Source organism: Pristiophorus japonicus, chromosome 2 (assembly GCF_044704955.1).
Source record: "Pristiophorus japonicus isolate sPriJap1 chromosome 2, sPriJap1.hap1, whole genome shotgun sequence".
Classification (NCBI taxonomy): Eukaryota; Metazoa; Chordata; class Chondrichthyes; family Pristiophoridae; genus Pristiophorus; species Pristiophorus japonicus.
In genome coordinates, this window is record NC_091978.1 from 331,842,700 (window position 1) to 331,869,004 (window position 26,305).

A 26,305-nucleotide genomic window follows, 5' to 3' on the forward strand; every position below is an offset into this window, starting at 1 on the left:
GGATGGTAGAAAAGGAAGCGCTAGCATGTGTATATGCAGTAAAAAAAAACAGTATCTGTTTGGCAGGAAATTTGAGCTGGAGACAGATCACAAACCCCTAATGTCCCTTTTGGTCAACAACAAGGCAATAAATGCGAATGCATCGGCCTGCATACAGAGGTTGGCACTTACGTTAGCCGCCTATGACTACACAATTTGGCATGGACTGGGCACTGAAAACTGTGCCGATGCACTCAGCAGGCTCCCACTAGCCATCACTGTGGGGGCAGCTCAGCATGATGCTGAGATGGTCATGGTAGTTGAAGATTTCGAAAGTGAATGCTCACCTGTGACAGCCCGTCAGATTAAAGTCTGGACAAATAAAGACCCGCTACTGTCTTTAGCTAAGAAATGTGTCCTGAATGGGGACTGGGCAGCCACGTACGGGACATGACCTGAGGAGTTTAATCCGTTTCATAGGCGCAAGGATGAACTCTCGATTCAGGCCAATTGCCTACTGTGGGGAAACCTAGTAGTCATGCCCCAGAAGGGCAGAAAGGTGTTTATCAGAGAACTTCACAACGAGCACCCGGGCATTGTCAAGATGAAGGCAATTGCTCGGTCACACGTTTGGTGGCCAGGGATAGATGCAGACCTGGAACTTTGTATTCGCAGGTGCAACACGTGTGCTCAGCTAGGTAACGCACCCAGGGAAGCCCCCCTTAGCCCCTGGTCCGGGCCCGCCAAGCCATGGTCACGCATCCATGTGGACTACGCAGGTCCTTTCATGGGGAAAATGTTTTTGGTTGTAGTAGACGCCTACTCCAAATGGGTTGAGTGTGACATTTTAAATTCAAGCACATCCTCTGCCACGGTAGAAAGTCTACGGGCAACGTTTGCCGCCCATGGTCTACCGGACGTCTTGGTCAGCGACAATGGCATGGGCTTCACAAGCATTGAATTCCAGGACTTCATGGCAGGCAATGGAATCAACCATGTCAGAACGGCACCGTTCAAGCCGATCTCAAACGGCCAGGCGGAACAAACGGTGCAGATAATCAAACAGGGGATGCTCAGAAAGTTGCTACAAAGTCGCTTATCACGCCTCCTGTTGGCCAACAGATCCCGACCACGCTCTGTGGTTCCACCCGCAGAGCTGCTAATGAAAAGGAAGCTCAAAACCAGGTTATCCCTTATACACCCTACTATGAAAGAAATTGTTGAGAGCAGGCGTCAGTCACAATGTGACTCCCATGACAGGAATGCGAGGGCATGATGTATTGATGTCAATTACCCTGTTTTTGTCCTTAATTACGCTGCAGGGCCCAAATGGCTTGCAGGCACTGTGATTGCCAAAGAGGGGAATAGGGTTTTGGTAGTTAAACTTACCAATGGACAAATGTGCCGCAAACACGTGGATCAAACTAAAAGGAGGTTCAGTAACAGCATAGACGAAGCAGAGGAAGAACACGACGTAGAGTTTACTCCACCACAGGTGACCGAACACCGGAACCAAGTGGAGGAGAGCCCAGTCACTGGGCAGTCCGGACAGGCCTGAGGCACTGCAAACAGCAGACACTCAGGCCAGCGCCCAACAACTGGAGCCCCAACTCAGGCGCTCTACAAGGGAGCGTAAACCACCAGAGAGACTTAACCTGTGATCCCAATAAGACTTTGGGGGGGAGGTGACAATGATATGTCCTTACTATACAGTATAAATGCGCACGAGGTCCATACTTGAGAGAAGGTCACACTGACCAGTTACCTTTATTACCGAGATCTCAAGAGACAGACAGTGGGTAGAGCTTCCCCTTTTATACCGGAAAGGTTAGGAGTGTCTCCCACAAGTTCGCCCCCTGTGGTCACTGTTCTCAAAGTGTACAACTTGGGTCAGCTTATACATGGGTTACAATGACAGTTGAATACATGACACCTATAGGGCTAGAAATTCAGTTTTTGGTCATAGTGGTAATTTTTCACTAAAACTACCACTATGACTCCGCTGCCACTACGAAGCCTAAAATTCGGGCTTCAGTTCGCCCAGTGGTAAAAGTCATCGTTGCACTGCCAATTTTCTGCAAGTTTTCTCTGAGGCCGATACCGCTGCGAGAGAGGCCTTGGGAGTGGGGAAAACAGCAAAAAAAAAAATTAGCAGAAAATAAAAAATCACAAAACATTCACAAGGCACTTAACTATTGAATCGCTGCAAAAGAATGAAAAAAAAACTTTAACTTGCCTTTTTTGCAGGTCTTCATACTTGCCGCTGTTCCAAGGGCTGCAACGCAGGTTTTTTCCAGGTGTTTTTTTTTGTCCTAACTGCAGGTGCGCTGTGAGCCAAATTTTTGGCAAAAGCTCTATTTTAAGTCTTGCATGCCAGCGGTCCTCTCCCCATCGGTACTTAAAATCCGCCAGCGCAGAACTTTTCTGAAATATCGCTGAAAAACTTGGTGCAAGGTTGGCGAATTTCCAGCCCAATGTCTCGTGTGCAGACCTACATGATGGCACAGAACTGCTACTGATATGAATGCTAACTGATTGCTCCTGTGACCCGATCTGTACTGTTTCCTCACTTTGTCCACTTAGCCCCTCATTTGGAAAAAGTACTGGAGGGCTGCTGATATGCATACAGAATTGGGGAGCATAGTACAGTGGGCATCTATAAAATCATGGAACTGCGTTCTCATGGATGGGAGTTGGTAGCAGATTGGCACTCAGGTGAGAAGTAGCAGCAGATTAGAGCTCTGGTTAATTAAGGAATTGAATGGAATTTCAGACCATTTTAACATAACAGAAAAACAGTGCTTATGACTGTTGATCCGATTAATGAAATGGTTGTTCGGCTTTTGATTTAAATTGACTAATCAATATTTCATTAGCTGCTTTTGCTGGAACTGTGATCGACATATCTACTTGTTAAAGAAAAAAATCAATACTTCTAGTCTCCTGAGCTTTGTTAATTTTGTATTCCTGTCTTCTAGTTCTGCCAGTCCATGTTAAGTATTGATAACATCTACATTTCTATTCACCATTTCAAAGACCTCGATCATTTCTCCTCTCAATCTTCTTTCCTCCAATGAAAATAAGTTCTGTGAGTCCTCTCTTCATACCTTCAAGTTTTAAATCTCAGAATCACCTCCGTTGCTCTTTTCTGAACCTTCTCCAATGCATGAACATATTTTAGAAGATACAATACCCAAATTGCAAAAAATATTCTGAACATAGTCTTACCATTGAATTACAAAAATATTGGCTTATGCTGTTTTGATTTGTAATTGGATGGACATTCCTATTGTTTCAGTAGGCAAATGCACACTGTGGTGTTGCATTGAACTATACATACCAGAACTATTCCAGGTTCAATTCTCTGTACTGAGTTCGCGACCTCGGCCTGGGAAGGATGGGATGTTCGAGTTGGCTTCACTGTCCCTAGATGAAGGGGAGTAACTGTGCAGTGAGAACGGGATTGAGTTCTGCTGCAATGAAACCCATAGTCAAAAAACATGACTCACTGTCAGGACCACTTGGAAAGATAGCTGAGGGCTGCCAATACCCATGAAACCATTCCTCAACATGTGTCGCCACCAACAGGAGAGCAAACAAGAAAAATAATGGGGGTAATTTTAACCCCCAAAAACAGGTATGTTTAGGTCAGGTGGGAAGTACACCTGTTAAAAATGTCAAAAACTCCTCGAACGTGCCCACTTCCGGTTTTAACAGAGGCACGATGAGGGATAGGGAACCAATCTGCTCTCAGGAGACGAGTCAGTCATTGATATCGTTCAAGGAGGCTGCGTGCCTCCATTTAAACAAGGTTTCTATTTTTAACTACTGACGTCTGGGTTTCCCCGGCCTCGAGAAACCCAGTAGATAAAAGGAGACAAGAAGGGCTGGATCCATAATGTAAGTTCCTTTACAGCATTGCTTAGGGCCAGGAGGAGCAGGAGTGTTTCCTCCCGGCCCAGCAAGCTAACCCTTAATGCCCCACCACTCACCACTACAATCTTCCCTGACCCCCTACGATCTTCCCCCTCATAATCCTCTGCATCCCTCTCGATCACCGACCCCTCCGCGCCACACTCTACCTCCCCCACACAATATTCCTGCCCCCCCCCACCACACACTACCCATCAGCCCCCTCTCCCCTCCCCGCACGATCATCTACCCCCTCATCCCAACCATGCTCTACCCACACCCCTAGCAATTTCTCCCCAGCCCTACCACCACTAAACTTAACTGCTCCTGGGCTGTGGCCTTACGCAGGTTGCCAAGCCTGTCAATCAGGGCAGGGAACCTGGGAAGAAAATTCACACAGGGCCTGGTGTTAAAACTCATTGACGTTCAGATCCCTCTCTTCTTCCTTCCCCGCCCCCCACCATCCCCCCTCTCCCCCCCCACCTCCGCCCCGCCCCGCTGTCCTGTTCTGAAACCACGCCCCAGTAAACGTCGGCCAATTACTCATTTAAAGTAATAAAACATCTTTAAACAAATTCTAGGACATTTCCACTGGCTAGACACTGATATTTAATGACTGATGAGGTATTTAAATGAGACATTCTTAGGTTAATAATTAATAGATTAGAATTTGCAAAGGTGTGAGCAAGGTCATTAATCAGCTGTTTGAATGAACATTGTGTGTATAAACTGCAAACGGCACACCTAAGTGTAATTCCCTTGAATTATTATAACTCTGCAATAGACTGCATCTTTGTTACTTCAGCTGGAAGTTATTAATAACAGTTCTGGTTCAAAAAAAAGTGATTTGTTTTTTCAGTTACAGAATATTTTATTTTGAAAGTCCAAGTGAACAATTGAGGACATCCTACTTGTAAAAGGCCCCAGGTTCAATCTTTCTTCTGTGCTGAGTTAGTTGATCTCAGCTGGGTGGCTGTTGGGGCACTAGAATTTTTTTTCAGTGCCCGTGCAATAGGAGGGGGGAAATAATCACCTCTTCTACTCCTGATCGCTGTCCAGTGATCCCATCTGTAAGTGAATGTTTGTGGATGTGAGATGAGGACAGAGCTCGTCTGGGCTGAGCTGTGATTCCCCACAAAGGAATAGAGTGGCCAAACTCCATTTCAAGCTTCACATATGAATAATGACCACTTTTGTGAGGCAATGGAGAAGTAAGCAGCCTGTGGAACGGTCGGTACTTCAACAGAGAGTCAATGCCTTGAGGACAGTAAGGGAAGGGGAAAAAAAGTATGAAAGATTCAAAATTAATCGTATCAACTTTCTGTCATTGTTTAAGAATGATAATCACTTTTAGTGCTATATGGCTGCAAAATGACCTACATTTAAATTTTAAACATTTAAGGACAGTGGTCTACTTTGTTTATTTTGACTTAATTGTCGTCATCACCAATTTTTTCACTAAGCTGTAGAAATTCTGCATTCTCATTTTATGAGAAGTATATTTTGAACTCTCAGACAGATAAGGAGCAGCTTACATGGCTTTAAACATGCTATTCATCTAAGGAAGTTACCTTCAGTGTACCTTACCTATTTTGCCTAGTGGCTATTTCTGAACTCCAATGTCCTGGTTCCTTGATTAAATGGATGTGTGTGTCTATGCTACAAATCATGATGCGTAATTTGCCTTCAATATGTTCAGCATTTTTTCACATTTGTTGAGGAAAAATTAGGTTGGCTGGAGGCCAGCACCACATCTTTTTTAAGTAGATGGCTTAACATGACTCTCATTGACAATATTCATCGCAGTATGGGATTTCCTAGAGACCTACATCCATTATTTTAAAAGTGAAAAATTGACTTTTATGGGATGTGCCAAAGCAATAATTTTGGGGGCCGAAATTGCCCCTTTCCTTTCGGCCTATCAACACTGGAAATCAGCGGCCACGCTGCGGAGTGCAATGGCCGCCGACTTTTCGTGTAATTGCCGCCATTATCAAAATTCCGCTCCTGTGGTGACCCGCTCCACCCCCTTCCCTCACCGCTCTGCTGCTGCCGATCTGTGCTAAGCACGTCATCACAGTACGCACCACCAATGTTCCCCCCCCAACCTGAAATTCCCCCGTGAAAATCTTCCTCCGGCTGGACGATGCCAAAACCTGCTTTTTCTCGCAGGTGCAGTGAGGCTGTGGCCTTCTGCAATGGCGGTGTGGCTCCTATTAAAGGGGAGGATGCACTGCCACTGACGCCATGTATTTTTTTTTTGTCGGCTGACGACCATGTCGGGCCGACAATTATGCCCCCGGGTTCGGCCGGGCCGCCAACGGGCACTCTTGGGTGTCAGGCCACTGGCCCGGCCAAAACCCTCACTGGTGGCCCAGCGGACCGAACTTTAGAAATCGCGCTGGCTCTTTCCTTTAAGTGAAGGGGAGAGCTGTGGTGACATGGTGCTGTGATGATGTTATCAGCGCTACGCTGATGACTGACAGTGGTGGCTGCTCCGCATCACCCCAACTTCTGCCCCTCTAGTGTACCTACCCCCATTATGAGCGACTTCCGGTCCGCTGGAAAAAAAAAAGCCAAAGAGTGGAATTTCGCTCAAGAGGCCACCTCAACCAGCATGGTGGTAAAAGCCATACACCCTGCTTCGGATAGAGGGCAATTTTGGTCCCTTAGTGTTTTCCCAAAGGGTTTGAGTATAAACTAGCCTATGACATTAAGCTTGCCATGTCATGAGTTCTTGTTAACACTACTGCTCTGGCACCAAGAGACCCAGTGATGCAATTCAAAATGGACAAAGAAATTTACATGCATAACAGCTCCTGAAAATCTTCAAGATCTTTTTTAGTTCTCTTTTATAACACACACATCATTTTAAAGTCCAGTGTATAACCCGTGTTGAACCAAATTTTTACACATACCCAAATTGTCACAAAATTGTAGCACAAAAAAACATCCAGCACATTTTCCTGATTGGCTTTAATAACTATCTGATCAGTTAACCATGCTGATTTTATCAAATATACAAGTAACCATTAACAGGAATCAGCAACCCACACACAATCAACTAATCAAATTGTTCATTTAAAAAAAAACTATGGGCCGAAATTCAGGTACACCAGAAATCTGGCGCACCTATGAGTTTCCTACTTGGTTTTACCGCTGGGATCCATGAGGCGGCCGTATGATCAATTTTCAGGACTTTGACATTTTTTCAAAGTCCCACCGGAAGTCGGTCCTTGTGATCGGGGAGATCAACAGGAAGGCAAGCTGAGGGGCTGAATTTCGACTCCACCGCTATCAATCAGCGGTGGAGTGGTGGTGATGTCGCAGCGCATGTGTGTCACCACGTTCTCTCCTCTCTTTAAAGGGGAGAGAATCTGTTATTTTTTTATCTTCGACCACTGGGCACCCAAGAGGGGGTGCCAGGCTGCCCATTGGTGGCCCGGCCGAACCTGTGGGCACAACCTTGCCAGCCGATTGGGAAATCGGCCGTCAAAAAATAAATACATGACGGTCATGGCAGTGGGCCCTCCCCTGAAGGGCTGCTGGACCGCACTCACTCCGGATTCAGGTGCACTGACCAAAAAGCTGTTGGGGGCACCGCACGGTGGGGGATCGATTTTTTTTTTTGGTGAATTTCGGGCAGTTTCTTTTGCAGTTGAGGGAGAGCGGCGGTGTGCATTCTGATGGCGTGCTTGCGGCAGTCATCAGCAGCACGGCGGAATCGGGTCTAGGCCGAAAAATCCCCAACCTGAATTTGGGTCGGGGCGGCCATTGCATGGCCAACACAAACGGGCAGTAACGGGTCTTTCTGAGACCCCAAATTTCGGCCCCTATCAATCTGAAACCAGCAACTATCACAAAACAAGCAAAGTGCTTAAGTCATTTTTTATAAGTTGCTTTGATAGTCTGTTGTATTTGACCCACTGCATTATATACCCCTTACAATTAAAATGCTAACACAATAAATCATTTATAATTTCAGAATTCTTAAAAAGTTAACAATATTATCCATAAACATGCCCTTTGTGTGTTAAAGCTCTCTAGCCCCCTCTGCCTGGCACCTGAAGCTTAACCTCTGTTCTTCTCCTGTAGTCAGTAATCACTGCCAATATTTCCGAGACTAACAGCATGCACAAAGCTCTGCAGCCAACACTAATGCTTTGTGCATTTATGGCTTGAGACTGGACCTTTCTGTTTCTTTTGATTTAGATTTTTTTTTTTACTACTTCCTTGCCGCAATGTTTTCATTCTCGATCATTCCTGAGTCTGTCTGCATGTCTGTGTGTGTGTGTGTGCGCGTGTATAATATATTAAAAATGTTAGGTTTGTGCACACTTTCAATCTAAATTCCCATGTCCCCATTTATAATAAAATCTGCCTATGTAAACATGTCACATTATAATTACCTCCTGCCAGTGCCTCAGCTTCTCTGCCCGTAAAGCAGAGAATCTCTTATCTCCCACCCACTAAACCTCTGCTTTTTAAAATTTATTTAAGCTTTGCTATTTAATTATGTGAGATAAAATCAAAATATTACATAAAATTAAGGACAGAATGTATTAAAATGGAGATTATTTTAATACAAGGCCTCCAGTGCAGTGAAGGAGAACCTTGGAGCATGCTCTCTCCCCTATTGTGCTGCATTTCAGTCTTCTTCCTGCTCTGTATCTCTTCCACAGCCACTTCCAGCACCTGCTCCAGCCAGAAAGCACCTCCCGTTTAAGAGGTGCAGGCTGGCTTTAAGTCATGCAGGCTAGCTTTAATCGGTGCTAGCCTTGCACAAATGTGTGCCCGTTGCTGAGATGTGCAGACATTCAACGACACATTTACAACTGGCTGCACGTTGCAATAATTTAAATTAGCAGGCAGCACGAAGTTTGCTTGCTGCCTGCATTGGAAACAATGGACATGATGTTAGTTGAGGGAGAATTGCGCATTGCGCTCCACGTTTTTGATGGCTATCGAATTTACCTCCCTTCGTCTTTACTCCCCATGTGCAATGCCACGGGAGATTAGTATATAAAAATGGAAATATTACCAATGTCTTTCAAGTGCCATTATTCAAATTTCCAGACATGCCAATCATGTTGTACACATGACTCTGATTTCAGTTGGCCTCTTGTCCTAGGCCAGCCAAGTTGGAACTGGGTTAGGAAGTCAGTTGGCAGCATAGCATTGCACAGTAAAAATAGCTCTGCTCAGGGAACATTGCAGCAAAATCACTTAGTCAAATATTTATTTTTTGAAGAGAGATTATGGATTCTGCTCTGATGGAGCATTTCATGCCTCAACAACCCTCGAGAAAATAAAATTCTGCTAATGTTTCCTTTCTTATTTTTCATGGTGATCTTGAACTGATGCTCAGTGGAAGACCAAAATTGCTTCCGGGTCCTAAGACTCCTGATATAAATATTGTAATAAAGCATCTAGCTTGTTTTGGGCAGAAACATTGGCCGCCTTAATTGAGGCCCACTCAAAAATTGCATTGGGCATGTCTCGGGTGGCAAGTAAATAGAAGCGTTTCAGATTTTCTTCTCGCTTCTGCCTTATTCACGCTGAAAATCAGCAATGAGATGAAAATCATCCACTTAGTGTTCTCTGTGGTCTGTCTGCCATGGATGCCGAGTGTAACCCACCTGGTGTTAACTCGGTCCACCTTCAGAGAGATTAAAGAAGTACACATGCTTAAGATACGGAGATTCGGTGCAGATCACAGGGGAGTTTCATTGTTATATTCTCGGGTCCAGCTACTGTGCTAACAGATATAGGGCAGCGGGAGGCAACTTCTGTAAAATGGCTGGCAACCAGACCACATAAGGGAGCACCTTTGACTCCACTGAACCTGAGGAGATACCTGTAGCACACCTGAATTTATAATACCATATACTTATTTTATCACTTTATTGACTAGCCCTCCAAATTTTAAAGATGTGTGCAGATGAATCCCTAAGCCTATCTGCTCCTTTGCTCTTTTAAAAAGGTCAACTATTGTATCTATCTATCTATACATCTTCCTTTAAGTTGTAGTATTCATAGCACAGAGCTTCATGCTCTGGACACACACATTTTGTTCTATATCTAATTTTTGAATGATTTTAAAGGATTCAGTCCGAATCAAACAATATTTCTGGGGTTATCAACAAAGGTAATGTTGGGAGTGACATTTCTGATTTGTAGGAGTAACACTGGTTGTAAACCTACATATGGGATTGTGTTTATTTCAAGAATGATATATGTAAAAAAAAAAAATCACATACTTGGGGAAAAAATAAACTATTTGCATTGATAGAGTGCCTATCACGATCTCAGTACATTCTAAAGTACTTTTTTTAACTGTTGTATCTGTTGTAGGAAAATGTAGCAGCCAAATTGTATACAGTAAAGTCCCCTAAACAGTACTGAGCTGAATGAACAGATAATCTATTTTTTCAGTGATGTTAGTTGAGGGAGAAATGTTGGTCAGGACACTGGGAGAAATCCTCTGCTCTTCAAATAGTGCCATAGTACCACCTGGGAGAGCAGACAGGGCGTCAGTTTAACGTCTTATCCAACAGATAGAACTTTTAACAGAGCTGCACTCTTTCAGTCATGCACTGAAGTGTCAACCTGGACTATGTGCTCAACATTCTTGAACACCATTCCCAATAATTGACATAACAGCTCTGGATTTTGCAGTGTAATGACTAACTATGGTTGATCATTTGAGAGCAGTGCATTTGTGCACCAATTTAATCTTCCAGGTGTTTGTGGCACAGTAGTCTCTCACTTACCATACTATTGGCAACTAATGGGTCTGTGAATGAAAGTTTTATTTTTAATATGTACCTTTCTGTTGTGTGGCTCAGGAAAATATACAGTTGGAGGGAAGTAAAATATATTTTCAACTAAAGACAATTATGGCATTTAAATTAGGTAGCATCGTTGCTACCAGAATAGAGTGCTATACATACTGCTTTTCAATTCATTATAAATGGTGACGTGAAAGAAATACAAGGTTTTTTTTTGCAGCAAGTTAGTATATGATTTTTCTGTCAACAACTCTCTCTTTGTCAGATGGGGAATGAACTTCTGGTGGTGCAGGTCTTGCTGTGTATTACATTTTCAAGTTGAAATGTTACTGTGCCTATGATTTCACCATGTAGCTTCAACAGAAACATCTCTGATTTATTAAATTCTGTTCCACAAACTAACTGTGATGATCAATTACATTTGTATTCCTGATTAGAAGATTACTGCAAGTTATATTTTTGACAAATATTTGATTAAATGCTGCAGTGGAGTTGGAAAGGAAATAGGCAAGAAGAGTGCCTCACTGGAATGTCACCGATTTTCTTTCTTGTATGTCCAGCTTGTTGGCTCAGTTATCCTGACTCTAATTCACAGCCAGTTTGCATAAGGCATATAGAGTGCTACTTACCACAGATAAAGCTGATAACTAATAGCATATTTGACATTGGCATATTTGCAGAGGCTGTTAAATATCACCACCAAAAATATGCTGGACTTTATTCAAAATGTTAAAGTCATCATGCTGTGCATTCATCTTTTGCACTCATTAATGAATTTCCATTTGCATGTTCTGTCTTGAACGTGATCCCTATTTCCATGGGTGACTTATCCTTACAAACCCATTGCTGCCCACTTAATTCCTCTAGAAAATTGTAGTCAATTATTTATAAAGTATGTGGTATTTTCTTAACTAATCATCGACTTTCTAGCTCAAATTCCTGCTGTTAGGGAAACAATACACACAGCCAGGGGCAGTGGAAGATAGCAGGTTACTTTATTTGCTGCATTTCTTGCACCTTATGTCCTTGCTGTCAGCATTTTAGCAGTAAGACTTGTGAATAAGCTGTGGAAAACAGCACAATCACAGTCCTTGACAAAGTGATTATTTTACAGGACAACTGAAAATCACTCATACAGCCAAGCTTAAAAATGATTGGCTTGTTGATCAATATCACAATTCTAGTGGAAGTGATACTGCACTATAAATTAGTGGACAGTAACGCTGTTTTTTTTTTCTTTTAAACCTTTATGAGGAGCAATTGTGGAGCTTGGGCAACCTCAAGCACCAGGGTACTGTGCAGTCTAATAAATAACCTGATATATCCATTCATCAGTGATAAATGTGAGAAAGAATGGAAGAGACGCAGGAAGACATAGACAGGTTGTGATACCGGACAGACATGTGGCAAATGCAGTTCAAAGTATGTAAATGTTAAATAGTACATTGAGAAAAGAAGTAGAGAATGAAAATATGGTATATGGTAACATTTTCACAGGAGTGGAGAAATAAAAAGACCTGTCGGTGCAGATAACAGATCTTTAAAAGCATGTTTGTGGTTTAAAAAATACATAAAAAGGGCAAATGAATGTTGTTTTATATATGGGGACACAGAATGCAAAAGCAAGGAGGTGATGTGAGTCTGTATAAGACATTGGTGAAGCCATACATGTGTGCAGTTTTGGGCCCCTTAATATAGAAAGGATATTAGACCCACAGAAAAGCTGCAACATGGATTTGAAAGGATGATATAATACCATGGATATGATAAGAGACATGAAAAAATAAAGTTGTATTCACTGGAGCAGAGAAAGTTAAGGGAATTCTGATAGATGTGCTCAAAATTCTGCTGTATGTTGAGCAGAAATAGTGGGAGATTTCCACTGATCCGTAAATTGATATTCCAGGGACTTGAGCACATAAACCTAAACTGACGCTCCAGTGCAGTGCTGAGGGAGTGCTGCACTGTCGGAGGTGTCGTCTTTCAGATGAGAAGTTAAACTGAGGCCCTGTCTGCTCCTTCAGGTGGACGTAAAAGATCCCATGGCACAATTTCAAGGAAGAGTAGGGAAATTATCCCTGGCGTCCTGGCCAATATTTATCCTTCAATCAACATCACTAAATCAGATTATCTGGTCATTATCACATTGCTGTTTGTGGGAGCTTGCTGTGCGCAAATTGGCTACCGCGCTTCCCACATTGCAACAGTGACTACACTCCAAAAGTACTTCGGTGGACGTGAAAGGCGCTATATGAATGCAAGTCTCTTTCTTTCTTTCCTCCGCTACTCTAGCCCAGGTGCAGTGAGCCCATTTGTAGTTCCCCTACTGCTCCTCCAGTGGAGATCAGCTAGCTCAGCGTGGACTGTAGCTTGAACTAGAAACCTTACTGGTCTGAAGGGCTTAGTTCCACATTAGGCACTAAACTAGCCAACTGAGATTTTGGATGAGTCTTGTCATTTGTATTTACATCGTTTTAAGATTGAACCTGTGGATGCAATTGTATTCATTCTACCCTGCTACAGCCGCTGCTTTCCAAATGGAGGAACTGATCAGACCACAGCAGTGTGTTGCTGTAGCTTGACTTTGTTTCCCAAACAATGGTGACTTCCACCACCGAGAGACAGAGTGGTGGGAGGTGAGACCCTCTGGATAAAGGAATCCATTTCCTCATTATTTTAAATAAATGTTATGCTATTGGTTTAAAATATCATCAAGAAATAGTATTTTACACCCATTATTGGACTGCCAACTTCCCCAGGGAAATTTGATTTTTAAAATTACTCCATTCACAAACGGTGTGCTGCTGAAATAACCACTAATATAGCATTGAAGCTACTGAGATCCCAAGGGTAGCTTTATTATTGCATTACCCTGTAGTAACTTTATTGCTGTCACAAAAACCCAAAACTACAAAAATGAACCACAGTTTTAAATAGAAATAAAACATTTTCCCGAGAGTTTAGAAGAATGGGAGGCAAACTCATTGAAACATAGAAAATTCTTAAAGGACTTGACAGGGTGGATGTTGGGAGGATGTTTCGCATGGCTGGGAATCTAGAACTAGGTGTCACAGTCTCAGGATAAAGAGTTGTCCATTTAGGACTGAGATGAGGAGAAATGTCTTAATTCAAAGGGTTGTGAATCTTGGAATTCTCTCCCGCGGAGAGCTGTGAATGCTCAGTTGTTGAGTATATTCAAGATAGAGAGCGATAGATTTTTGGACACTGAGGGAATCCAGAGATATGGGAATAGTGCGGGAAGGTGGAATGGAGGCAAAAGATCAGCCATGATCTTATTAAATGGCGGAGCAGGCTTGAAGGGTCGAATGGCCTACTCCTGCTCTTACTACTTATGTTCTTATTTAGGGGTATATTTTCCAACCGGTGCTTTTCCAATGCAAACACTTAATGCACTTGTACAAAATTCCTCCTTGCTTTAACACTTTTAAAATATACATATTAACACCGTCATCAGAAAAGCACACAAAATGATTTGTACAGGAACAATGCTGTTTGGAAAATTGACCCTTTAAACGCATGAATCTTGATTGCTTAGTCTGCCCACTGTTCCCTCTCCTCTGCCATTCATTCCCTTTGCTTCCTTCATTTATTTAACTCTGTTTGGCTAATGGTTCTCTTAACCATTTAAAAACTGACCTTTAAATACTTATATTACCTGTTCTCCTCTTCCTCATATTGCCAATTTTGCAGTTCGGAGCAACCTACTAAAATTGGGATTGATTGGCTGAAAACCAGCTTCAAAAGCCATTTTTCAGCCAATCAAAATCCCATGGTCAATCTCCATTGTTTACCCATGAAACCCGATCACATTCAATTGAGTAAACGATCACAGCACATTAAGGATTAAATTCACATTCTTTTTAAAGCTCTTTTGAATGTTGTTGAATTGAGTACAATATATGAATACTCCAATTTGAATGAGTGAATAGGCACAAAGACTGATATATCAGCATGTATTATTTAATGTGTTTTCTATTGCTTTGATGTGCCAAACATCCAAAAGCTAAATCCTTTGCAAAGATAAAGGTAGATTTTACAAATTCACACTCCTGGTGTGAGCCTTGCATGGCGGGAGTGCATATTAGAGATTTGGACACCGAGGTCAGTGAGCCCAGCATTGTATTTCAGAAAATCCTGTGGAGCCTGCTGGTCTCTGCATCTGAATTCTGTTCAGTGCTTCTGGCACTGGAAGCTCCAAGCTGCAAGTGAAAATATGGAAAATGTACCTATTAGCTCAAACCTTTTATTTTATTAGAAAAAAACATTTAGGCAATAATTTACAGGTAGTTCTAGAGGTGTAAATTGACAGACTGAAGGGTTTATTCATCACAATAGGCAAGAGGAATAGACTTCATTTCAGTTTCAGACCTATTGGGGGTGAAATTGGTCTTCGCCAGTTGCGCAAAACAGGCAATAGTCAACAGAAAAGGAAACCGGGCTGCCGATTTGTTGTCACTCATTCTGAGCTGCTGCCCAAAGTCTAAAAGCTCAACAATGTGCAAAGGAAAGCGTTGAAAGGAAAAGCAATGTCAGAAATTCAAGTTGTTTGTTGTTTTATTCCTGATTAGATGGCATTTATGATGTTGTTACGATTGGAGCTCCTGCAGCGCACATTCGGGGCTTTCGAAATGGAGGTCTTCGCAGGCAACTGTATAGATTTGAGGGAGAAAAGAGAAAGTAAGTAAAAAGTTAACCGCTTAACATACAAGTGCAAAAATTTAGCTGAATTCTATATTAATCAGATTACTTTGATTTACTGCATTCATTATTAGCTTCCCATAGTATATTTTAGCTTCCTCCAATGTATCTTATCTAGGTAACATTGTGCAATAGTTCTAGCTGCTGAATGCATGATTTTAATTTATTCACGTGTGGACTGTGAAATAGAGGACAGTGTGCTGAGCTTGCATTCACACCGTTCTGAAAGTATGCGTGGCCCAGGCTGTCTCACCTTCCTTACTGTAAGCAGGTACATGGTGTCAGTTGGCTTTGGAGGGGAGAGCGGTTATTTTTGCAATGATAATACCTCCTCCTGGCCTAACAACTTTGTCCTTGGGTGAGGTGGGAGGGAGGAACATAGCCCACTTCTGGACTGTCACCCAGGCGCCCAGTAACTTAGCACCAGGGAGGGCATTGAGGATCACCCTGGCATGTTGCTCTAAATAGTTACGGCATAAATCTTACTAAAATAGCAGGCAGCTAATTGATTCCCTGTGCAATAAATACAGGATACCACAAAAGCTGGGTGTGTTACATATATGGTACCTCCATGAAATGCATTTATTTACATTTTGTGTACTGTATATCTGCAGGTGAAGTTTGTATAAGGCTTTCTATTCTGGTTTTGGAAAGGTTATTTTTTTTGTCAGGGGCTAGTATCATGGTACACATGGGCAGAGGATAAGCTTCTGCATCGAATTGTGTGATCCATGTTTCATGATTATGAAGTTTTATACATGACATAGAGATAGCATTGATGAAAGACAGCTAACTGGTCTGTTTCTGTGCTGTACCTTCTCTAATTTGGCAAAGTGAGTTACTATGGGCTCAATTTTACCCAAGCCAGTTTTCTGGCGTATTGCCAGAGTTACGCTGGGTTTTCAGGGCCAGAAATGCACCATAAATATTTGTCCAAACTTTCCCCGATATGTAAATGGAATTCGGAGCCATGCAGCGTGTCCAGTCGCCTCGGGGGATGGAGCCTGCTGTCTGCGCCGAAAAACAAAGCCAGGCCTTCTGCGCATGTGCGGGGAAAAAAACTTACGTTTTTGACGTCGCTCCAATGGATGCGCATGCTCAGTACAGCTCGGATTTGGCAATATCGATAGGGCTGAGGGAAGGGTGTGAGCCGAGCTTGTTGTGCGGGGGTCAGAGGTTTTATTGTGAAGGTATGAGGATGGTGCCGTGCAGGGGCGGCCAGGGATGAATGATTTGTGGTGATATATTAAGCCTGCCAATGGGGCTGCATCCGTGTCCGTAGCCGGGATAGAGGGTGTATTTTTAGTGTTGTTTTTAAACTTATGTCATTAGTGCTGAGGGAAGGGTGTGGGTTGAGGTTGTAGGGTGGCGGGGGGTGGGGGGGTTCAAGGGTTTATTTTGCAGTAGCATCAAGACGGTGCCATGCAAGGGCGTTCGGGGGGGGGTAGGGGGTGGTGATTTTTTTCTTGGTAAGGGAGGGATTGCATCAGTGTCCGTGGCCGGGAAGGAGGGGGTGTATTTTCAGTGTTTTTAAACTTTTATCAACAGGGCGGAGGGTAAGGTGTGAATTGATGTTGGGTGGGGGTAAGAGGTGGCATGAAGCTGGTTCAGTGCAACGGTGGCAGGGCTGATTTGTGGTGGCGATGGAGGGAGGGAGTGAGTCAGTCAGGCCAGCATCTGGTGTAGTATTCCGGGTATAACTTGGCGAGGTAACGTCGGAACTGGTCCCGGTAAACGGCATCTACACCGGCTGGAGGAGCGGAACAGGACGCAGCTGACGGCATACGGCTGTCTCTTTGCCCGGTGAAGGTACAGTCATTGGCTGGAGACCGCTTGCCCTCCTGGTCCGCTGCCCGACCCTAGCCCAGGCCGAAGGGCTTGCCGATCTTCTCCCCTGTCGACCCTGGCCCCGAGTGCCCTCCCGGTTTGCTCCCCGCCTCTAGCCCAGGCCGAATGGCCTCCTCCGATTTCCTTACCTGCGCCGATTTCTTTAACTCTCCGCGAGGTTTTTCTGGAGAGGCCATATACGCTGGCCTAAGCAGAACTGGAGTAACTCTCAGCTGGCCAAAGTTCCCTAAATGGGTAGAATTGGCGTAGGTGGCTGGTTACGCCCCCTTTGGCTGAAAAAAAAACTTACCTAAAAAAATCGTAACGAACTGAATTACGCAAATTGATTGGGGAAACTGTGGATTTTTAACTTAGGCCAAAAAAAGCAGCCTGCTCCAAAAAAACGGCACAAATCACTGGGGAAAATTGAGCCCTATGTTAGTATAATTTGAACAGTAGTGATGCTGCATTTTATTTAATCGCTTGTTACAAGGAATAGCAAAGCTCTGTATACATTGCACTGTGGGACCTTAAAATAAAAAATGATGTTGCGATATCCAGTATCACTGCTGTTCTAGTCATCATTACATAGGAATGAATTTCCATCCAAGTAGTCTTGATGTGAAGTTAGTAAGAACTATTTACTCTCTGCAGCAGTACTTTGTTCATACAGTGCTTGTATCTGTTTTACCCTGCCTTTCTAATATCTTTCAATTCAATTCAGTAGCTACATTTTAAAAAATGCCCTACAGAACGCGCTCACCTGCTTCCACTCCAGGATTTGTGGCAAAGCCTTCAGCCACCATTTGTTCACACTTGGTTTTTCTGTACATCCTTGTCTTGCAAAGTGCACTTCCCGCCTTCAGAAGCAACCTGAAAACTTACCTATTTGGCCCCGCCTTCAATCAGCTCCCCTAAAATTTGACCCTACTCCCCGCTAACTACCCACTTCTCCCCCTGTAAAATGACTTAGGATGTTTTGTTATGTGAGAAGCACTGCATAGCGGTAAGTTTTTGAGATTTCTACAGACCTCATGAATCTGTCTACATAACCAGAGTTCCCTCACATCCAAAGGTAATTTGTTGTGTGCGGCATTTTGAGAAACAATTGATGTGAAATGCACAATATACAAGCCAATACAGTATGTTATATCTGGGCAATGATTTTGCACTCCAACTTGTCTTGCTCTGCCTATTTATACAGTCATTGGGATCAGTCTCCAATTACTTTTCGTGACTATTGAAACTTAATACATTTTTTAAAACTTGTTTATGTTTTGTCTTTTGTAGTACAGTTTGAAAATCAATTGGGAAAATTATTTAGTGGGTTAATCTGACCACGTTTTGTCAAATGTCATCTCTCAAGGCAATTCACTTGGGCTTTTACTAGATTAGTTATCCATTGTGGTTACAGACAGAGAGCCCCACACACATAGATGGGCAGGATTTATAGACCTTGCTGACGTGTCTTAATTTGCTTCTATATGATAAGCCAAGACATGAAATATGAGCTAAAGGTAATTATCAGGAGGTACTTGCTATTCAACGCAGGATGTGCCTGGTTAAGGAGCAAAGAAAACACAAAGGAAACCACTTAATTCATCTTTCAGACTGTAATTCAAAGCTGCAGCACCCAAAGAAAACTTTCCACTGAAGTATATTTTCAAAAATAAATTTACTGGGTACTTAAATTAAATTGCTGGTCATTTTAAAGAAAGAAAAGGAGTAGTACAGTACAGCTCCACGTTAATGATGTCTGCTAAATATATCCTGTTTATAGTGGCAAACTTGAGCTGAAATAAAGTTTGATTCAGCTCTATAAATAATCCAAACAAATACAATTGCATGAAATGAAACCTGCTTCTTCTGTAGGTAGTTTGAAAATGCAGCAATTGTGCTTCTGTTCCACCATTGTAACCGTTAAAGACTCCAAAACAAATCTGTGGGTAGAAAATTACTTGCACACTCCTCACCCCCTGCTTCTGTTCCAGCTGAAGTCATTTTCCTGCGACCTGTTAAGGATTTGGTTCCATTTTTATATAAGGAAAAATACAACAAAAAAATGCCGCCTTTTTAAAAAAAAAAATTACGTATTCACCCTTCCACTCGATCCTTTGTCCTACTCTTTCCTTCCCCTTCAATTTCATTTAAGTAAAAGAAAATTCATCTGATTCATTTTCAAGTACTTTGAAGAATATCCCTAATTTGAATTAGAATAGCCGCATTTGATGGAATAAACATTTCCATCCAAGTGTGATGGTGCCTTTGATCTTGGGACAGAGTGTTGTTACAAAACATGAGTTAATATTCAAGTTGTGGAGGAATAATATTTTTTCCATTTCAGTATGTGAGGTAGAGTAGCTACCACATATTTATTCTTATTAGTCTCTTCTGTGGTGTTGAACATGGGGAATCTAGAGCAAGTGTGATTCTCCGGTCAAGCAGGGTTAGATGATTGGACCAAGGAGGAGGAGGCGAATGGATGGATTAGGGTGTAGAGAGAGGAGGAGGAGGAGGTTGGGGGAACAGGGAGAGGGGTGGGAGAGAAAAGAGGAGGGGAACAGAGAAAAGAGAAAGGTGAATGTGGGGAGGGGGATGGAGGAGAGGAGTGGGGGTTTGGGCAAGGGTTCGGGTTGGCAAAGTCAGCAAAATGAGCTCAGTTAGGGTATGTGGCCAGAAAGCAATTTCAGTGTGGGGTGGGGGCAGGAGGGGAAATGAGGAAATCCCAACAAAAGGGAAAGCGTTGGTGCCTTAGGGGGAGCATGGTAATGAGTGGTTTCGGAGGGGGGAATTGGTGGGCAAGAGTTTTCAGGGGAGGTGCATGCTGGTAACTTACCAACTGATGCTGTTAAATGCTGTCAGTGTTGTGAGGGACATTGGGACAATGGTACAGCACTTATCCATTGAATGGAGCTGGGAAGCACTTTCAGCAGGTAATGGTTGGGGCACTGTATGGTACATTTCTCTCTGCGTTTGATTCTGTGCGCTCCAAATAGTAATCCTCTGTGGTATAGTACGTGATTTGTTGCTGAGCCGCCTGGTGGTAAGTGAGTAGAATACATTGCTGACTCAAATTACTAGTGCATATTTGCAGCAATTTCTATCACTGCTTATGCCACGTGACGTTTATCACTGGAAAGAAAACAACACAGTGACATCTACAGGCACAGCCGGTACTGAGGACACTTTTAAATTGGATTTTCCATAGAAATCACTAACATAGGAGGTTGCAATGCATTTTAAAATGGAATGTCGTCCCCCCGCCCCCACAATGATTTTAATATATAATACATGTGACATTCATTGTGTGAGACACAAAAACATGGAATAAAAAGTCTTTTGACCCATTAATCCATTCCTAGAACCAACAAATCATGTACTACCTGGTCTATTGTATATTCACATGCTTTGACATTAGTGCCCCTTTAAGACAAGTGAAGGCATATTCAGCCATTTTGGAGATTGCACTCCTTTAGGTGAATGCAACAGAAGTTTGTTTTACTGAAATATTTAAACATTTTTTTTGTATTTTTGTGATGCGTTTGCTGCCCATTAGGCTTTTAAGCCCAGTTTGCATTTACATCCCTGTATTTTCCATTGAAGGCTTGTTGGCAGCTGCAGTTTCAGAAGATGGGTATATATCCTTTTTTCTTATTTTGGAGATAGAAAAGGAGGATCTTATTATATATGTGGACTTGTATTTACTCTGTACAGCCACCAGAGGGCTCATCTCCTGAAGTCCCAAGGGATCCCATAATCCCTTGGGAGCACAGGTATTTAAGGAGGCTTCACAGGTTGGAGAGGCGCTCTGGAGACCTGCAATAAAAGACTAAGGTCACACCTTACTTTGAGCTCACAGCATTCAGTCTGACTCTTTCTCCATACACAACAGATCTGGGGTGGAATGAAAAGGGAGCACTGAACTGGACTGTCTGCTCCTGCCCATACCCAACCATACGTGTCTGCAGAGCAGTACGTATTATAAGAACATAAGAACATAAGAAATAGGAACTGGAGTAGGCCATATGGCCCCTCGAGCCTGGTCCACCATTCAATAAGATCATGGTTGATCTGATCATGGATTCAGCTCCACTTCCCCACCCATTCCCCATAACCCCTTATCTGCTTATTAACAGCTGAGACATGCCTGACGAGATCTGCCCTAAGGCAGCAGTCACAAAGTTTTGCCATTTCATGGAGCCACACGTTCAGACAAGTGCCACAACAGGGACAACTCTGGCAATGGCTGTTTAGGTGCTGACTGCATTGAACTTTTATGTTACTGGATGCTTTCAAACAATGGTGAGGTGTAAATGCCAATTTTTTCAATCAGCAATGAACCAATTCATAAAGCAGGTAGCAGATTGGCAGGCAAGCTCCTTCAGCACTTTCCCCTGAAAAGCAGTTAATAGCAGAAGAGAACATTGCACTTGTTCTGAATGGCAGGTTTGCTTAAAGACCACAGCATGTGTCTGTAAGGGTCCCTGCCCTCAAATGTGCAATCAATCTGTGACATTATGCAGAAAATCACGAGGGTGACTGCTTGCTGTCCTGCTAGCATCATAAGATTTTTGTTTTACCTCAGTCGATCATGCATCATTATTTGAATGATCAAGATTCTGAATAGATGGTTCCTCAGAGATCACAGATATTTTCTTCAGACTTGTCTCATGACCCTCTCGAGACAGCCAGGAACAAGAGCTGAATAGTGATACAATGAGACAAGTGCAGCTATCTGGATCATAATGGAATACACCACCATCATGTTACAGAAGTTCAGATGACTGGACATATTATTGTTGTAGAATAGCCTTACCAAGTATATCATGCACCTTAATATTCTGTTATCTATTGCACAACTTCACCGTACATAGAGACGTTAGCATGGAGCAGGGTGTGAAAAAAATGTCCAATCACAATCATTGGTAGAGGAGGACCCTAAGACCAAGCCTAAAGATGTGCCTACTGAATCTTAAGACAGGTTTTAATCACTAAAACCTATCTACCAAGGCACATGTCTACATGTGCCAGAACATTAACTAATAGACTGCAGTTGCATTTCCTCTGTCCTACCTGAGTGCACTAGACACAGCAAAGACTATGGGCCCTGACAACATCCTAGCTATAGTGCTGAAGACTTCTGCATCAGAGTCAATCACTTGCAAGCCAAGCGGTGGAAATACAGCTATAACAATGGCACCTACTTAACAATGTGGAAGTCTGCCAGATATGTACTATTTTTTTTTAACTGGATAAATCTAACTTAGCCAATTATTATCCCATCAGACTCTTCCCAATTGTCAGTAAAAGAATCAGTGAAATGTAACAACTACTCACCAATAACCTATTCACTGCTGTTCAGTTTGGTTCTACCAGAACTACTTGGCTCCAGACCTGATCACAGCCTTGATCCAGAAACGGACACAATAGCTGTAAGTGGTTTCCCTTAGGTGTTTTCGACGCACCCCCACGTTACACTAGTTCTCGACCTGGGAGTGATTACTGTACTGAACAGATGAATGAGTCACGGACAAATACCTCGATCTCAACCGGCAATGCTTTATTAAAGCTAAACACACACCTGCACCTAGTAGAACCACATATACCCTAGTGTGTAAAACAAACAAATGCAGTACAATACACAGTGTACCCAACATCTAAAACACCTCCCCTGTACACCCCTAAGAATTTGGTTGGGAGAACACACGATATCCCCTCACACCATGGCTGTGATCTTAAAAGATGTATGTGCAAAACTGCTCACCGATTTCACTGGCTTACTCGCTGCTTCTTCTGATGAAAAGGTGTCTCTTCTGGTTTCTTCTCTCAGTCACAATACAGAGGGTTCGATTCTTATAGGGGTGAAGCAGCGAGGCAAGAGAGAAAGCTGTGTCCACGTGGCATGCTTTTATATCCCAAGTTCGTTTACCTTTTCAGGCTGAATAAAGTTTGTTTCGAGGCTTCCTGTGGGTGTGTCTTCTGCTTTTACCCAATAAAGTTCCTTGTTTTTGAGGCTTCCTGTGTTTGAGTCCAGTGATGGGTTTTCGCTTCCAGGCAGTCTGGGCTTAATGGCTCTCTATTGTTCTGGTAACTCATCCAGGTAATCACTGATTGACGAGGTCACCTTGCCTAACAATGGACTCCATAAGCCCACCTACTGCCTTATTGTCATTCCAGACTCCCTGCCCATCATTCTAAGTCCAACATGGAGCCGCACCTGGGTCTCTCCCACAAACAGCTTACAGCGTTCTTTCTGCGGTAAGAGAAAAATTTTAAACGCAATGTCCAGACAATGTCCAATAAATCCTTGGGGGGTTTGATGCTTCCAGTCCTTACATAGCTGAATGCCAGAGAAATGATGAGCATAGCTGCTCTTCATATGGTACCAAGGAGCCATAGCAAAACTTGTCAATGAGGGTCAAGGTGAAACCCTCTGGTGGCTAGAGTCATACCTTAAACAAATGAAGGTGGTTGTTGGAGGCCAGTCATCATGGCCGCAGAACATTTATACATGGATTCTGGGGAGGTCCCAGTGGATTGGAAAACTGCGAATGTAACGCCCCTTTTTAAAAAAGGAGGCAGATAGAAAGCAGGAAACTATAGACCAGTTAGCCTAACATCTGTCATTGGGAAAATGCTGGAGTCCATTATTAAGGAAGCAGTAGCAGGACATTTGGAAAAGCATGATTCAATCAAACAGAGTCAACATGGTTTTATGAAAGGAAGTTCTTTGAGGATGTAATGAGCAGGGTGGATAAGGGGGGACCAGTGGATGTGATGTATTTGGATTTCCAGAAGGCATTCGATAAGGTATCACATGAAAGATTACTGCACAAGATAAAAGTTCACAAGGTTGGGGGTAATATATTAGCATGAATAGAGGATTGGCTAACTAACAGAAAACAGGGAGTTGGGATAAATGGGTCATTTTCCGGTTGGCAAACAGTAACTAGTGGGGTGCCGCAGGGATCGGTGCTGGGGCATCAACTATTTACCATCTATATTAATGACTTGGATGAAGGGACCGAGAGTAATATAGCCAAGTTTGCTGCTGATACAAAGATGGGTGGGAGAGCAAATTGTGAGAAGGACATAAGAAATCTGCAAAGGCACAGGCTAAGTGAGTTGGCAAAAATTTGGCAGATGGAGTATAATGTGGGAAAATGTGAGGTTATCCACTTTGGCAGAAAAAATAGAAGCGCTAATTATAATTTAAATGCAGAAGAATTGCAAAGTGCTGCATTACAGAGGGACCTGGGGGTCCTTGTGCATGAAACGCAAAAAGATAGTATGCAGGTACAGCAAATAATCAGGAAGGCAAATGGAATGTTGGCCTTTATTGCAAGGGGGATGGAGTATAAAAGCAGAGAAGTCCTGCTACATTGGTACAGGGTATTAGTGAGGCCACACCTGGAGTATTGCATGCAATTGTGGTCTCCGTATTTAAGGAAAGATATACTTGTATTGGAGGCTGTTCAGAGAAGGTTGACTAAGTTGATTCTCGAGATGGGGGGGTTGACTTATGCAGATAGGTTGAGTAGGTTGGGCCTGTACTCATTGGAGTTCAGAAGAATGAGAGGAGATCTTATCGAAACATATAAGATAATGAGGGGGCTCGACAAAGTGGATGCAGAGAGGATATTTCCACTCATAGGGGAAACTAAAACTAGGGGACATAGTCTCAGAATAAGGGGCCGCCAATTTAAAACTGAGATGAGGAGAAATTTTTTCTCTGAGGGTTGTAAATCTGTGGAATTCTCTGCCCCAGAGAGTTGCGGAGGCTGGATTATTGAATATATTTAAGGCAGAGATAGACAGACTTTTGAGCGATAAGGGAATAAAGGGTTATGGGGAGCGGGCAGGCATGTGGAGCTGAGTCCATGATCAGATCAGCCATGAACTTATTAAATGGCAGAGCAGGCTCGAATGGCCAAATGGCCTGCTCCTATTTCTTATGTTCTTTGTAAATTCCTTACTCTACAGCATGAAACCACCCGAGGCACATTTTGGGGACAAGGTCACTCTGTGGCCTTAATTCTTTATTCACATGACTCCAAAGACGATGACCCTGCGTGGAACCTCCCTTTTTATACCTGTGTGATCAGGTAAGGAGTGTCTCCCGCAAGTTCACCCCTTGTGGTCAAGGTGTGCATCTAGGTTGCGAATATATAGTAATATAGTGGTGTTACATTGTGGTTACATACATGACATCACCTTCCCCCCCCCCCCCCAAAGTCTTTTGTGATCATAGGTGGTCTACGCTCCCTCGTGGAGCGACGCAGTTGGGGCTCTGGTTGTTGGACACTGACATGAGTGTCTGTCACCTGTGGTAATTTCAGCCTGTCCGGGCTGACCGCAGGGACTGTGCATTCTTCTGATTGTTCTTGTTCGTTCACTGGCGGTGTTGTGAGCTCCAACTCATGGTCTTCTTCAGGTTCCTCCGTGTCGATGCTGAATCTTGTTTTTTCTTGGTCCAGATGCTTACGGCATATCTGACCATTGTTGAGTTTTACCACGATGACCCTATTCCCCTCTTTGTTAATTACAGTGCCCTCAAGCCATTTGAGCCCCATGGCGTAATTGAGGACGAATACAGGCTCATTTATTTCTATACATCGCCCCCTTAAATTACGGTCATGGTACTCGTTTTGTGACTTGCGCTTGCCCTTAACTATGTCGGTCAGGACTGGGCGAATGAGGGACAACCGAGTTTTGAGTGTCAGTTTCATTAGTAGCTCTGTGGGCGGGACCCCCATGAGTGAGTACGGTCGGGATCTATAGGCCAGCAGGAGACGCGACAGACGGCAATGTAGGGAGGGTTCGTGAATCCTGAGCATACCTTGCTTAATGATTTGAACCACACGTTCCACCTGGCCGTTGGAGGCCGGCTTGAACGGCGCAGTCCTGACGTGGTTGATGCCATTGCCCGACATAAACTCGGAATTCGTAGCTTGTGAAACATGGGCCATTATCACTAACCAGGATGTCCGGCAAGCCATGGGTTGCAAAGATCGCACGTAGGCTTTCCACGGTGGTGGATGACGTGCATGAATTCAGAATGATGCACTCGATCCATT

The 26,305-nt window shown here is 43.3% G+C and overlaps 1 protein-coding gene across 6 annotated transcripts in view; it reads left to right on the top strand.

Annotated features, from left to right (window-relative positions):
• The window catches only part of inpp4b (inositol polyphosphate-4-phosphatase type II B), a 697,459-nt gene that overhangs the window by 450,245 nt on the left and 220,909 nt on the right, over nucleotides 1-26,305 (top strand). For all 6 annotated transcript variants that reach the window (XM_070872076.1, XM_070872113.1, XM_070872087.1 and 3 more), the window contains one exon: nucleotides 15,272-15,380. In XM_070872076.1, the coding sequence (XP_070728177.1) occupies nucleotides 15,272-15,380 (109 nt within the window). The remainder of the gene's footprint in view (nucleotides 1-15,271; nucleotides 15,381-26,305) is intronic.